This window comes from Pempheris klunzingeri, chromosome 14 (genome assembly GCF_042242105.1).
Source record: "Pempheris klunzingeri isolate RE-2024b chromosome 14, fPemKlu1.hap1, whole genome shotgun sequence".
Classification (NCBI taxonomy): Eukaryota; Metazoa; Chordata; class Actinopteri; order Acropomatiformes; family Pempheridae; genus Pempheris; species Pempheris klunzingeri.
In genome coordinates this window covers 10,251,837-10,266,285 of record NC_092025.1, presented here as the reverse complement: position 1 = coordinate 10,266,285, position 14,449 = coordinate 10,251,837, and the positions used below count along the sequence as shown (strand labels likewise).

Sequence of the window (14,449 nt, the reverse complement as noted above, 5' to 3'; positions counted from 1 at the left end):
GGTATATTTGAAATGATTAATTTATTGAAAATAAATTATTTTTAAAACATCATTTGGTCTGTGCCTGACTGGATTACTTTGAGCTATTCTCTGTTTTTAAAGAGCCAACACATTTGTCAACCTAAAGCCTTTTGTTTTATGGCGTAAATGCAAAATGTCCTGTCTGTCCTGTGCAAAGGGAACCCTGTGTTGTGGGAGGGAAACCCCCTGTGTCAAGTGTCAATCTTCTCCTTCCAGGTTCAAAGTTCAAAAACCAAAGAGTCAATCTTCCAAATAGGCATCGGGAGACTTCAGAGTTCAGCACAGTAGAGGTTTATTGTCGAAACAAGCCCAAGACCTGAACAAGAGCAAATCCTGAACAGTTCTAACACTCAATGCAAGGGTCCCTTCTTTTATAGCCCAAAATCAGCAGAATGATCTCATCTGCCTGTCCCCTTGCATCTGCACCCAGCTAATTAGAATATACCACACTTTACAAGGAAGAGTTTGCCCGTCTGGCCTTAATTTGACCTGATCACTTTGACATACCAGGGGGATTTCTACAGGGCAGTTATTATTTTTATTTATCCTACAGCACCTCCTGTTGACACCATTAGGTTTCAATTCTTCCTCAATACATTTTTTAAAAACTAAGTATTCACTCCAATTTACACCATTACGTTCAGGTTTCTTCACTGGTTACATGTTCCACTATTTTCCACTATTTGATCAACACTCCTGTTATACTAAACCATTGTTTATTGCATGTTACATATCTTTATCAATTCATACTACATCTTAATCAACACTTAATCAATACATTATATTTACATGATGTGATATCTCAGTATTTGATACCACACCTCCTCTGTTGCTTTCATAGATCCATAGTTTCTTCCTTTTTTTGGGGCAGTTTTTCCTTATCCAAAGCGTGGGTCCACAGGCAGAAGTTAAAGTATGCTGCACATATTGTAAAGCCCACTTAGGTAAATTGTGATTTGTGATATTGAGCTACATAAATAAGATCTGACTTGACTTGACTTGACTTGACTTTACTTTCACTGCACAATTTGCAATAGCGCCAAAAACTTGAAGGTGGAGGGAAGATCCTTGATTGGTTTCTATATCCGCCTCTTTTACCCATGGCCCACTCACAACAGGCAGGGGAAATACCAGCCAATCATCGGTCTCTCTTCTGCAGCGCACATCGTGATTGGCTGTCGTCAGAGCATTTACACCAATAGTCACTGACTTCCTGTCCCCTTTGACCTTTCACAGCCAATCATAGTTGGCTATTTTCTAGTTAACAGCCAATCGTGTCTTAGGGCGGGACAAAGCTGTGGGTTTATATCCAGGTTGTGCAGCTGTTTCTTCCTTCGCTTACAAACCTGCATTTACAAGTACGGTATTTTGGAAGATAAACGCGACAAGTGAAAATGTCTGGAAGAGGCAAAACCGGATCAAAGGCCCGGGCCAAGGCAAAGACCCGCAGCTCCCGTGCCGGTCTGCAGTTCCCCGTGGGCCGTGTCCACCGTCTCCTCCGCAAGGGTAACTACGCCGAGAGAGTCGGTGCCGGAGCCCCCGTGTACCTGGCCGCCGTCCTGGAGTATCTCACCGCTGAGATCCTGGAGTTGGCCGGTAACGCCGCTAGGGACAACAAGAAGACCCGTATCATCCCCCGACATCTGCAGCTGGCTGTCCGCAACGACGAGGAGCTGAACAAGCTGCTGGGCGGTGTTACCATCGCCCAGGGCGGCGTCCTGCCCAACATCCAGGCCGTGCTGCTGCCCAAGAAGACCGGCCAGTCTGCACCGAGCTCCGGCAAGGCGGGAAAGAAGGCCTCCTCTCAGTCTCAAGAGTATTAGCTTGTTGGCTAATAACTTTCACCCCAAAGGCCCTTTTAAGGGCCACCCACTCATCGTTGAAAGAGCAACTTTTCCTGTTCATCACTGTCTTGTTCCTCTCTTCGCATTACGTTTAATAAACTCCTGTTTGTTTTTTATAAGTGCTCATCACTATGTTGTTAAGCTAACCGAGGCTGACTCTGATGAGATTTAGCTAGTCGTTAGCCGGTGGGTTAACCTAAATGTGTTTAGCTAACATTACATTAATCTCTCGATAGGCTACAGCCTCCTGCTTCTCAAATGTCTTGTGGTTTGTGTTTTAGCTATTAGGATGCTGAGCACTAATGCTGCACGTTCAGCAGGACATTACAGTGAGAGCCATGGGTCCAGTAGCTTGGAGCAGATCCTGAGACATGACCTGCAGGACGCTGTTCATCTGGTTCATTTCAAAAGCATGACTGTGCAAGATGCTCATGGTTCCTCTATTCTGAATAATCAAAATAAAACGTGCACACATTGCGGTTCAGATTCTGCTTAGCAGTCTCTTAAGTATAATGATCACTGCAAACCCATTTACACCAAATGCATTAAATCCGATATAAACCACCCTAATCTTGCAACAACACCCTTTTAAAATGATTTCACTAAGAACTGAACATAGCCCATGTGGGGGTAGGGTTACTTGCATAAATTAGCAGCTGTGTGTTATTTTTAGTGTTTTGAACAAAGTCTCCAAACAGGATTTTATTCGTTAAAACAGCTGTCTTTGTGTAAAGGGGTCCTAGATAGTGTTGGTGCATTTTTGTGGTTAAAGCCTACATAACAGTAACGGCTCTTTCTGCTTGAGCTCCAAGCTCCAGGTGTTTCCTCCTTACATATGAAGAAACAAACAACTGCAGCAGCTGTACCAGCATGAGCACAGTGACATCAGGTCAAATCCACGTAAGTGCAGAGAGTGTACCATTGTGAATTAATTTAACCACTTTAATCCTCAGTAATGTCTAACTTGGAATTGTATCAAATAAATGTAATGGATGTGGGCCAGAAATTAGGCAGTAAAGCATTAATTTAAACATGACTCATCCTGTTACATGAGATGAATCTGCCTATTGCAGCATTTGGAAAAAGTTCCAGGGCATCTTAACTCTTATTAACTCTCTTGTAAAGTAGGATGTCAATTAGTCTTGTAAAGTGATTCAGGTTGAAGTCTGAAAGGGATGTGGTCTGTTCTGTACAAGAACCAGTGCAAACCCCAAAACCTCAGCTGGGCAAATAAAACCTTAAACCATATCTGAAATAAAAGAAAGTCATGCATGTCAGTGCAATCATGATGATGGAGGTGCACTACACTGACTTTGCCAGCAGGGGTCAATTGTTCCATGTCTCAAAACCGTGTGACGTGTTGATACCCATGTGTGTTTCCATTTAATAACAACTGAAGACAGCTCACTGCACATATTGTTCCAACAGATATGCAGCTTGTGCACTCTCACCAGAATCCATAAGAGATGTGGTGAATTAAACGTCGTCTGTGGGGTAGATTACTTGTTTTCTCATTACATCTCAGACATGTGCAGCTAAAATCACCCATAACCTTTCCGCATGAGTGGAGCAAGTAGATATTTTTGTCTGCTGTGACTGTTTTATTAGTGGCAAAAGCAGCATGACGCACTGAGTCTGAACCGAGCCCAGGACAGGCTGAACCAATTACTCGGGCTTTGACGACGTGTCCAACACCAACAGCCCGGTTAAAAATTCCAGCCTGAGAGGAAAAACTTGAATGTCCATTGGCTGTGATAACTATAATTTCCTGATTGGCACTTTGTCAAAGGCTCTGAAATTACTGTTGTTGCTCTTCTTTGCTCTTTGTGACAAACACAGTGATATTCAGTTTCCCCCAGTTTACCTCCTGCTTTTTAAGCAGTTATACACGATGTAGATTTATTTAAGGTCACAGAAATTGATTAGATGACAGAAAATATGTATGTAGAATGTCACTTGTGCAAACAAACACTGGCTTTCCCAGTCTAATCCTGAGTCTGAACTTTTTCCACGTTTTGTTAATTACAGTAAAGCTAACTCAGGGATACTGAAGAGACAGATTGTTAGGTATGTATGGTCTGCACATCTGAGGAAATCTAGACATCCTGGTGATCTACAGAACAAAGCTACCTTATGAGAACTACAGAGTGAGTAGGCTGAAATGACTGGGAAAAAGGAATGATAAGTGGGAAGAGGCAAAGGGCCGGAAAGAGAGGCGGACCCTACAGAGAGATGTATGTGGATGCAGTGCATGTCTCACTTTGAGACTGTCTCAACAGGAGTGAAGCACTGACAGCATATTTCCATCCTGGAGGGGAGAACTGGGAGACTTTCCTCATGAAGAGCTGGGAAGATGTTTTGACTGAATCATTCTGCAGACAAGAAGATGTTCCTAGCCAGCTCTGGTAATGAGAAACAAAAATATTTGCTTGATGATTTATGTGTGTGTGTGTGTGTGTGTGTGTGTGTGTTTGTGTGTGTGTCATGAGAAACAGTAAGTGGGAGAGAGAAGGAGATAATGGGGCTATTGTGGCAGTTTACACTCATGGTTTTCAGTCTAACATGACCCAGTTCTCACTCACCATGCACTGGGTGTGAGACAGTTTTACGTGCTTTCATTATCATTTATTATTGTCTTTGTATTTGCCCATTCATAACCTAAATATTACAGAGCAGCCAGAGCAGGTGTAAGTCATCTGGTGTCAGAGCGAGAGGGAGAGATTAGGAGTCAAACCCAGCTGTGTCTGTGAATGACCACTTCTATGTATGTGTGAGATCAGGCTGCCTGTAGTCATGCACTTTGGTGGAATTACAGGCTGATGCAGTGTTTCCCCAACAGGAGCGTGAGGTCCATTTGTGCCTGAGTGAGTATAATTTTAACCTTAAAATGCCAAAAACCTTCCAGTGTGATGTGTTTCTGTGTAATAGGTGAAAACAGATAGAATATACTTCATGATTGGGACCTGCTTGCATGCATGCCACACTATGAGAGACAAGTGGACAGATGTTGCAAAGGAAACAGCACATCTGTTTGGTGGGACACTCAAAGGAAAGGTTTTGGGAATATCAGCAGCTTCCTGTTGTTGCTCTTTTTGTATTGGTTCTGGTTCGTCTGGGGTTGCGCCTTATCAGAGCAGCATTTGGCTGATCACATGATGTGAGCTGGTGCTTTCTGTACTGTGCCGTGATTGTTGCAGTATATGAGAATGTGGGCGTCATATCAGGCAGGGCAAATCAGGACACCCGAATGGGGTTCATGTGTACACATTTGTACGCATTTGTTGCTTTTAGAGGACATATTTGGGCTTTTCTGACAATGTTGCAAGAATGAGACACAATGTTTTCCCACAAAGTCTTGCAGCTCTCTGAGTCTTTGCCCTAGATGATGATAATCAGTATAACTGTGTAATCTTCTTATCACTCCTCCTGTAGGATGAGGGACTTTCTGGACCTTAGTTGAGTCTCTGCAGCATTCCTCCCAGGCTGTGTACCACCACAGCAGGCTCAACTACTCAAATGGTTAAGTTCCAGGTTAGGGCAAAGGTCATGTTTTGGCCTGTCAAACTTAGAGGGAGAGAAAGGATTATTGCACAGCCTCAGAGGAAGTGTCGACTGTGTTCAGGGAAGGGAAGTCCCCCCCTACCTGAATTCTGCATATTCCCACATTTTGTGCCTGACTGCACTTTTGCATTCATCTGCCTGTCTACAGCCATGTCATATCCAGACATCCTACAGAGACGTACAAACATCTGGTCCACGTGTCAGGTTTGCCGGGCATGCGGAGTGTACAATCTGAACCTCTCACCAGACACATAATTCATAAGACCTGTCATAAATCCACAGCAGCTTCCAGTAGTGGTGAACTTTTATCATCCTCTCACTGCACTCATAATCTGTTTGAATACTGAGGCATCACTACAGCCAGTTCAAGCTTCCAACCGAGATCATGTTCAAGGAAAATAAAGCTCCACTGAGTCATAGTATTGGCTAGGAATCAATATCAGAAGGCAAACAGCAAACATACATTATCATTGATCAGTAAGCCATCAGTGTGTTTAAACTCCAAGACTAAATTAAAACCCTCTTTTCGTAGCATCGATAGTTTCATTCTTTAAAACTGCAAAGAAGCCTTAGACAGGCTATAAAAAAATGCTAAAATACTATAAAAATGCCTCAGACAAGATGTTTTCAAATCTCTATTAGTAATCTTGTAAGTCACTATCTTTATAATAATGCTACTTGACTGGTGAAAAGCAACATCCTTATCTTTTTTACATTAAAGTTGTGCTAATGCATGCACTCCAATTAATAAGATTGTGACTCAATGAAAAAAAGCAAATTTTTGAATTATCATGATCATATTAACAATAGTGTACTACATTCGATTAGTTTGTAAATACTGACATCCTCTGCTGTATGACCGTATTTGCTGTAGCTGGAGTGACTAATCTACATTCGCTGTTTAAAGGAGATTCAGCAACTTTTCATATCCTCAGCTGTAACCTCCACATCATCACTGCATCGACCGACTCAGGACATCAGCCGTCTCTGCAGACTTTGCTTCAGGTCCATCTGGTTACTTAGCTGCCTCTGTTTGTTTGTTTTTATTTTCCTCAGTGACTCATCATCTGCTTCATTTCCTCCATCCCCTCACTGGCCCCCGACCATGGGAAAAGCCTTCAGAGATCAATAGTGGAGTCTTTCTCCCACTCACTCTGTCTGTCTGTAGGCCAAATCGTTCCTGTGGGACGTCTGCAAAGATGGCTCGCATGTGTTCGCTCACTTCCTGTGGAGCACAATATTTCTCTCTCCCAACATCAATGATGTATCAAGCACAGAGGACGCATTATAATCCACTGTGTTTAGTCATATTATCATAAATTGTTATTCAACAGTTTTCCATAGTGGAAACTCCTCCGTTGGTTACATCAGTGGCACAGAGCTCGGAGCAGGAAGTCAGAGCACACAAGGTCTTTTCCATCTCCTCCTCCTACACCAGAATCAGACTGTTAACACCTGCTCAACAAACAGACAATGCTGAGGAGACCCACAGCCTTTCAGGGTTTGGTTTCCAGCCTCCTGTGATCATCTGGTGCAGTCCATCTGATCTTTCAATCAATGGAAATCCTGCAGGAGTGAATACATCTCAGGGACTCTCTGAGGAGGATCTGAACTTTGACCCAATGCCTCTCCCAGTATGGAGTGTTTTGATATTGGAATTTAAGTTGTTTACTCACAGGATTTTTTTGCCAAAAAGTGAAAGGAAATCTATAAAAAAAAAGGCAACCTCCAGTCAGAAGTAAGAGCTTATTTTGGAGGGCAGTGCCGATGCCGGGTCCCCCTCTGCTGCGTGGATGTAACTCTGCACCGGGATGGGGAGGAGAAGGGGTTGGGAGGAGGGAAATAGCAGAGGAACTCAGTGAGTGAATGAAAAAAGCTAGGAGCAAGACATAAACAACAATGTGGACACCGCTCTGGATTAATGGCTTAATAAACTTCAGACAAACTGATGGATCTAGCGGTCTTGCCTCTGTAAGAGTAGAGAAATGGTAAGAAGCTGCATGTCTGACAGTGAAGTAACTGAACTGCTGACTGTGTTTTCCAGCACTTCTGTGTTTGTGTATTGTTTTTATGCCTTTTTTATGTGAACCTTTATAGAATAACTCCTTTATTTTATTATTTGCTTTAAATCTAAAATTTCCCCGTGTTTTGTCAGCGCTCACTCTCAGCAGAAATCATTTCTCTTTAAAAGTAGCAGCCCAGACTGTGTGGCTGGCCGTGTCTATTTTCAGAAGCTCATGGCAACCCTGAAGGGCATGACTGCCCCCATAATCACAGGTTGCAGTGGAAGGCCCTGCATTTTGCAAGCTTTAAAACTATTCTCCGGCTTGGGTGTGTACATTAAATCACTGAGGGTTGTGGGAGCAGGACTATATGTGTGTGTGTGTGTGTGTGTGTGAGTCAGACAGCCGGAGACACATTACCCTGCCCACTCTCCTGTCCTGTGTCTGAGTCCGTGGCTCAAAGAGGGCCAGTGTTGACAGCCAGTGGGCTGACAGCAGAGGCGTGAGGGGTCCAGTGTCAGTGCTGAACAGAGGGGATGGTCTGTTCTCCGTGCCACCGGGTCCACTGAGACTCACACACTGGACGTGATTGTCAGATATGTGTGGTTTCACCCCGGCAGCTTTGTCTGGAGTGACATCAGACGCAGATAGAGCGCTCTGTTGTCTCGGTCTGGTCTAAAATTGGAGAACAGCAGCTATGGACGTTTTTTTTGGCAATTCCTTTCAAGAATTTGAAATGACCAGTGATGTCAGCATGGAGCGACAGAGAGCTCAAGTTTTCTTTTTGATGCAACAGTCATGTGTTGGTGTGCGAATGAGCCCATGTGGTCATTTTCTGACATGCAAACTGGTGGGAATTAAAAGGGAAAAAAACTAAATAAATGAGAAACACAGGTCAAGAGGTGTTACTGATGAGTATTGATGAACAGTTATGGCTGTTTCTGAACTGACAGTTCTGTCCACCACTTCCATCAAAACACCAAATGAGAGAACATCTCATTTAGATGGTGTTCATCCCTGCAGTAGAGTTTCAGAGGCTCTATCAAAACCCACTGAAGCTGCTGAGGAGGCTCAAGGCCCACGCCTTCCAGGGAGACTTTATGCTGGTTATTTCCTTAATTTGCCATCCATTTCTTTATCAGGAGATTGGCAGATCATTAAAGTAAATAGTCAAGCATGTCATACGGTAATTCAAGTTGGGCCCATGGTAGACAAAACAGGCACATAGTAAGTCGTTGTGTCTGTTTCAGTCTTACTTGGAATGCTGAGCTGGTACCAAATTGTTGCCAGGACAAGCAGCCCATGTGGGTGATAGTGAAAGACGTGGACAGCAGCTTTTAGTAGAAAAATATGGTGAGTCATCTGGGCTGCTTATGTGTCTGCGTGTGATTCTGTGTGTGATTGTTTGAGGTCTGTCTGGTCCTCATGGGTTGTTTTCCCCCTCTTGTCTGATGAGAGTGTGATGAGCAGGCAGCTGGATCTAATCTGCAGCATCTGTCTGCAAACATGGAGCGTTTGTAATTGTAAGGTCTGTGTGTACGAGTCACAGTGACTCATCGCGGTCTGGGGAAGCATTGATCTGATCCCTGATCTGCAAGGCACCTGCAGAGCTCATTCACACCTTCTGCCACATCTCATGCATATATGTGTGGTGATAGTCACATAATGGCTGACTGCTATTGCCACGCTTCTTGTCAAATCTGTAAAATCTTTCATAGACTGAGGCCTAAACTAATGACATCTTTCTTGATGGATCGTTTTGTATAGCTAGTTCTGGAGAGACAATTACCCAGTATAATGGTTTGGTCACATGGGCTTATAAGTGGGGCAGAAGGTTTCTAAGGAAAGCACTGTTCCTATTGTAGTACAACTGTAGTAGCAGTATTCCCAGCGCTCCCATTCATACCCTGCTCTCTCTCTCTCCCCCCCCCCTCTCTCTCTTTCTCTCTGTATGTGTGTGTTTGCTTCAGGATCTTCATGTGTCAGATAACTCTGACAGTCCAGACGACATGGAGCGCATGAGCAGGAACAAAGTGGAACATGGGCGACAGACGCACCAGGTCTTACAGGTGAGTCATTTCTTACTTCAGGGCCAGTGATCGAGTACAGCGGATACAGCTGGGATTCTAAATCATATGAAACTGACTTAATTGCTGTTATCATCTGTTGTGAGTCAGTGTTTCTCCTGTCTGAGAACTCAGTGATTTTTGGAAGAATTTCAGATTGTTTGCTAAAAGTAAATCAAATACCGAATAAATGTGCCAGTTAGTATTTGCTGTAAGAATCTGTGCATCTACCTTTTTTTACTTACATATCTACATTATATGTTATTTCTTTAAAATGTAAAAGCACGTAAGCCTGTATGACCATCTCCGGTTAAGTCTGTGTTCTCTGTGATATGGACTATAACTGTTGGCTTGTCTTTATATTTAACAAGTAAGTTTGACTCTGAGTGAAACAATCTTTCATTTAAATCGCACCATGTTGAGTCCTCCAGCTGCAGACAGACACGTGAATTTAACATGTGACAGCTACTGTATTCTGTGCGGATTTAATATCATAGCACCTTGTGTAAATGCTGTAATAAACTGCTCCAGTTTTGATATTTTCAGAACTATCCTCTCCATCACAATGTATTGTGTCTCCAGTTTCGCTGTATCTTAATCAATCTTAATTCATTTTCACTTTTCACAGTTTAGTACAAAACTGATGCCCACTGCTCTGACAACATAATAGTCTTAGAGCCTCGTAATGATGTTTTTCAATTGATTTTGTTTTGACAGACCACTCCTTTAGACCTGTTTGAGACGGGCAAGTCCCTGAAAGTCCAGGCAGAGCGCCCCCACCTGGTTAGTTTGGGAAGTGGACGCCTGAGCACAGCCATCACCTTGCTACCACTGCTGGAAGGTGAAAACCTGTGTGTGTGTGTGTGTGTGTGTGCTTGTGTGTTTGTGCTTGTGTGTTGGTGAGATGGGTTGGTTTTTTATCAGTATCAGGTTTAATTAAACTGGAATCATATAGTGTCCTAATTTAAAAAGATGTGATCTCTCACTGTTATAATGATCATGTTGTTGAATGAATTATTAACAGCTTGCTAAATATGCCGTCCTACCTCATCAAGCTGCATCATTACTTAGGTGACTACAACGATGAGAGGAGCTAATTAGATCAGGACACTTAACTCTTGTTTTTTAACCTACACAGTAATCTACAATTTGAATAAGCTGAAACATCACTGTAGTGACTATAGGATCTGTAATATGTTATTGCTGTAGACACTTCTTTAAGCACATTATTCAAAATAAGTCAGCTGTTCCTTAATAAGCAAGCAGCACATCTTATCTTGAGTGATGACTTTACAAAAACTGATGACACATTACCTTCTAACCGTCTTGTTTTTACTCATACTGTGCCACAGCTGCAATAACACCCTTGTCTGTGATTTTCTTGCACCATTTGTGTTGCACTGAGCCGAGGCACCACAGAGGAAGAGATGGTGTGACAGGAGCGCCCCAAGGAAAAGCCCTCTGGGATTGGTTTTATGCTCCATCTCCTCTGTGCTAACACATAATAATAAATAGTGAATGTGTTGGCCTAAATCTCTTGCACTCAGACAGCGTTACAAATATAACTGATAATCAAATTACAGCACGTTGAATAGTAGATAGTTATATTAATTCCCTCAAGATCTATGCCTTTCATCTGCCAGGCTAAAGACATCTCCTGAGACTGACACCTGTTGTACAACATTCAGTTATGTGTTGACTCCGTTTGTAACTCCGCTCATGTGGCTTTGACCTCTGAGATGACACCCGTCGCCTCCGGGTTCAAAGCGCTACCTAAGAATACCTCACAAAAGTATTCACTGGTCCACATTGCTGTCCTGTAACTGAGAAATTGTTATCTCTTGTTGCAGGGAGAACCACGCTCGGCAGTGGGGGGACAGATATCCCTCTGCAGGGCCACGGCATCGCAGCTCAGCACTGCTACATTGAAAACCAAGCAGGCAGCATCACTCTGTACCCATGTGGAAACCAGTGCTCCGTGGATGGCCTTCCCATCACCAAACCCTATCGCCTGACACAAGGTATCTAAGTCACAGGCTTTTAAATGTCTGCCTTAGTATCAATCAACTTATATAATATTTACCAAATGAGTTCCTCAGTAGGACCGTAGTGCGTGTTGTGTCTCCTACAGGTAGAGATTAAATAGAGGTTTTTGTTTGCCATGAAAGCCAGCGTGACTCTAGGGATTGCAATGCTGGTCTGTCCATCACTGAAATATTTCAAAGCTGAAATATCTCAACATGAACAAGATGTATTGGCTTAAAACTTGGTACAAATGTGCATGGTCCCCAGAGGATTCCTTCTACGCTACCACAAGGTTGACATTTGTTGTTTTGAAGTGAAATGTCTTAATAACTATTGGTTGGATTGCCATAAAATGTGGTCACCCTCAGAATGAATTGTAAAAACTTTGGTGACCCCTCTACTTCATCATCAGGTCAAAATTTAAATTTGTCCACTCCTTTGGATTACACAAAACTAATGACATTCCCATTAGCCTAAGCTGCACTTTATGTGTTTAGCAAATGCAAATTAGCATGCTACATGCTAAAGTAAGATGGTGATCATGGGAAACATTACACCTGCTTGGCCCTTGTTAGCATGCACGGTCCCCAGAGGATGACCCCTGTTAGCATGTAAGCATTCTAATTGTTATCCTGTTAGCATACTGATGTTACAATTTAGCACAAAGAACTGATGTTAACTGGTGAGCCGATAGCACAGACTTCTAGTCTTGCTTAACTGGCTTTATGATGCCTCACATTGATGTACAGTCAGATTACTTATTATGAAGGCTTTGCAATACAACTGGGTTCTGCTGGGTATTAAATATATTGGAGGCAATGTAGACAAAAACAAAGCAGTCCAAACAATCCCACGGGCTTCCAGTAACATGCATGCACGTCATAAAAAAGGCATAACAGTTTTGCCCGCCCCTCAGTCCCCTCTCCATGGGATTCAAGCCAGCAGCTACACCAGGATGTCATTTGAAGCCGGGCGATCAGTCGGTGTGTGTGTGGAGGCAGCAGCTGCTGAACAAGAATACTTTAAGCTTTGCTTCATTCAAAGGACGGTCGTGAAATCCTAAATAAAACTACCCGGAATGGAAGAAACAGCTTCATTTATACCATAAGGAACAATGTTGCAGCCACATGGACCTTTGACTACACTTTGAGGGAAGAAATAAATATTAAACTCCCTGTGGAATATCCATAACTGGAAACTAAACTTCATCCCGTGAATCTCAGGAAACATCTCGGGCGGTCTTGAAAGCCACAGGAAATGCAGGGAAAGGAGAAGGAGTTGATTTCTGGTTAATTACATGTGAGTTAAATTAGTCCGTTTATTTGTGTCAGTTTAACAGTCAGTACACTCCCTACTGTTTAGGATGATGAGTACACTACCGTCATAAATAACCAAATGAGAAGGAAACTTTCTTAAACGTTGTAATTGAGTTCTTTAATTGATAACAGGTTAAAAAAAGAAAAGCAATAACAGATATGTTGAACTCTTTGCCATGTCTGTATTACACTTTAGGATTCTTGTGTCTTCTCTTGAACTGGACGATCAAATTTAACCAGAATCAGTTGAATGGCTGAAGTTATTGATACTTTGTAATGCTTAGATATGACTAAAACACTGCATCACAAATAATTTATGGTTGGCATCAATTAGTCGATAATGGGTGTGTTAATACTTTTGTGTTTGAAGATGTTAACTAACACATTGCTGACAGTTTTTTTTAACCTACGTACCTTCTCTCCTAACAGGGTGCATGCTGTGTTTTGGCCAGTCCGCCTTTTTCCGCTTCAACCATCCAGAGGAGGCCCTGCGGATGAAGAGCATGCTGCCTGGAGGGAGCCAAGGACTGAGCACCACAAGAACTCATCCTACCGGTAAAGACGCTGCTGTGATAATCATACAGCACCATACATAGTCAGTTCACACAGTTAGTCATGATAACTTATCACGGACACAGAAATAAGCTGGTCAGTGACAACTGTGTGCATGAAGGTTGCACAGTTTCCTCAGCAGCTATTCTGGGCAGAGCAAATGCTTTGGGCTGATGGATATTTAGCCACAGTTGGATTCCTTCTACCTTAGTGTAAAATTCAAGAGGTTGCATAACCTCCTCTTAATGCTGAACAAGGATCACACATATTGTGGTCAAACTGTATGATTTGGTCAAACTATATGATTTGTGGCTCAGACGAGCAATGTTTTACATCCTACCAAACAGTTACTGAGATGACAATAATGATAAAAAATGTACATAAACACTTGATCCCTTATATAGTTTCATGTAAAGCGTAGAACTGGATGACTTTTGACATTTTCATGTTAAAAAAAAAAAGTTTCCTCTCAAATGTGACACTAAGTTTACCAGCTCTTGATTTTCATATCTCCAGCACAGTTGACTAAAATGTTGGTCATTATCCTTGACTGGATGCAGAAATAGCTTGTTCAGGACTAATTATCTGTGGCCTACATTGTGATCTAGTTCATTAAACTCTGTGGTTTTCACTCAAAGTGTGACACCATTGTGACAGGGGATTGTTGTAATCTTTCTTTATACAGTTACACTCACATGGCGTTATATTATTCTGGCCTGCTGCTCGCTGCGGCCGCTGCCTTGTGCTGTTGATGATATTTAAAATCTATTCTCCTCTGACCTTACTGGTTTGGCTGTAAGTGCCTGAACTGTACAGTAAGCGCCACCACACCCTGCCCAGTGTGTATGGCCCACTCTTTCCTGACCAGGCCCTGATTTCATCAGCTCTGAATGAGGTACACGGCTGCAGCTTTTATATTTAGCAGCTCCAGATCCCTGTAGGATTACACCACAACTGAGGAGCACCACATCCAGACTGCTGGGGTTGGTTCATGCAGAAGTGCATGGGCTCAGGGACATGTATCACTATTTAAAGTGGGCCACAGAGACTGTGTGTGAATG

General features: G+C 42.8%; 2 protein-coding genes across 9 annotated transcripts in view; both read left to right on the top strand.

Moving 5' to 3' along the window:
- The first annotated feature begins 1,372 nt into the window (after positions 1-1,372).
- Positions 1,373-2,351, top strand: h2ax (H2A.X variant histone). The gene has a single exon (XM_070843286.1). It carries the CDS (start codon positions 1,416-1,418, stop codon positions 1,842-1,844), a length of 429 nt encoding a protein of 142 aa, XP_070699387.1. The 5' UTR covers positions 1,373-1,415; the 3' UTR covers positions 1,845-2,351.
- A 241-nt stretch (positions 2,352-2,592) lies between these two features.
- Positions 2,593-14,449, top strand: part of phldb1a (pleckstrin homology-like domain, family B, member 1a) — a 32,902-nt gene continuing 21,045 nt past the window's right edge. For 6 of the 8 annotated variants that reach the window (XR_011585413.1, XM_070843636.1, XM_070843640.1 and 3 more), the window contains exons 1-5: positions 7,309-7,414; positions 9,400-9,498; positions 10,213-10,336; positions 11,346-11,516; positions 13,266-13,391. Coding sequence is in view for 7 of the 8 variants with exons in the window: in XM_070843636.1 (XP_070699737.1) it covers positions 7,412-7,414; positions 9,400-9,498; positions 10,213-10,336; positions 11,346-11,516; positions 13,266-13,391 (523 nt within the window). In the remaining variant the exon portion in view is untranslated. Of the gene's footprint in view, positions 2,766-4,144; positions 4,271-7,308; positions 7,415-9,399; positions 9,499-10,212; positions 10,337-11,345; positions 11,517-12,777; positions 12,820-13,265; positions 13,392-14,449 lie in introns of those variants that run through there. The other 2 variants (XM_070843635.1, XM_070843638.1) reach the window with 2 other exon arrangements.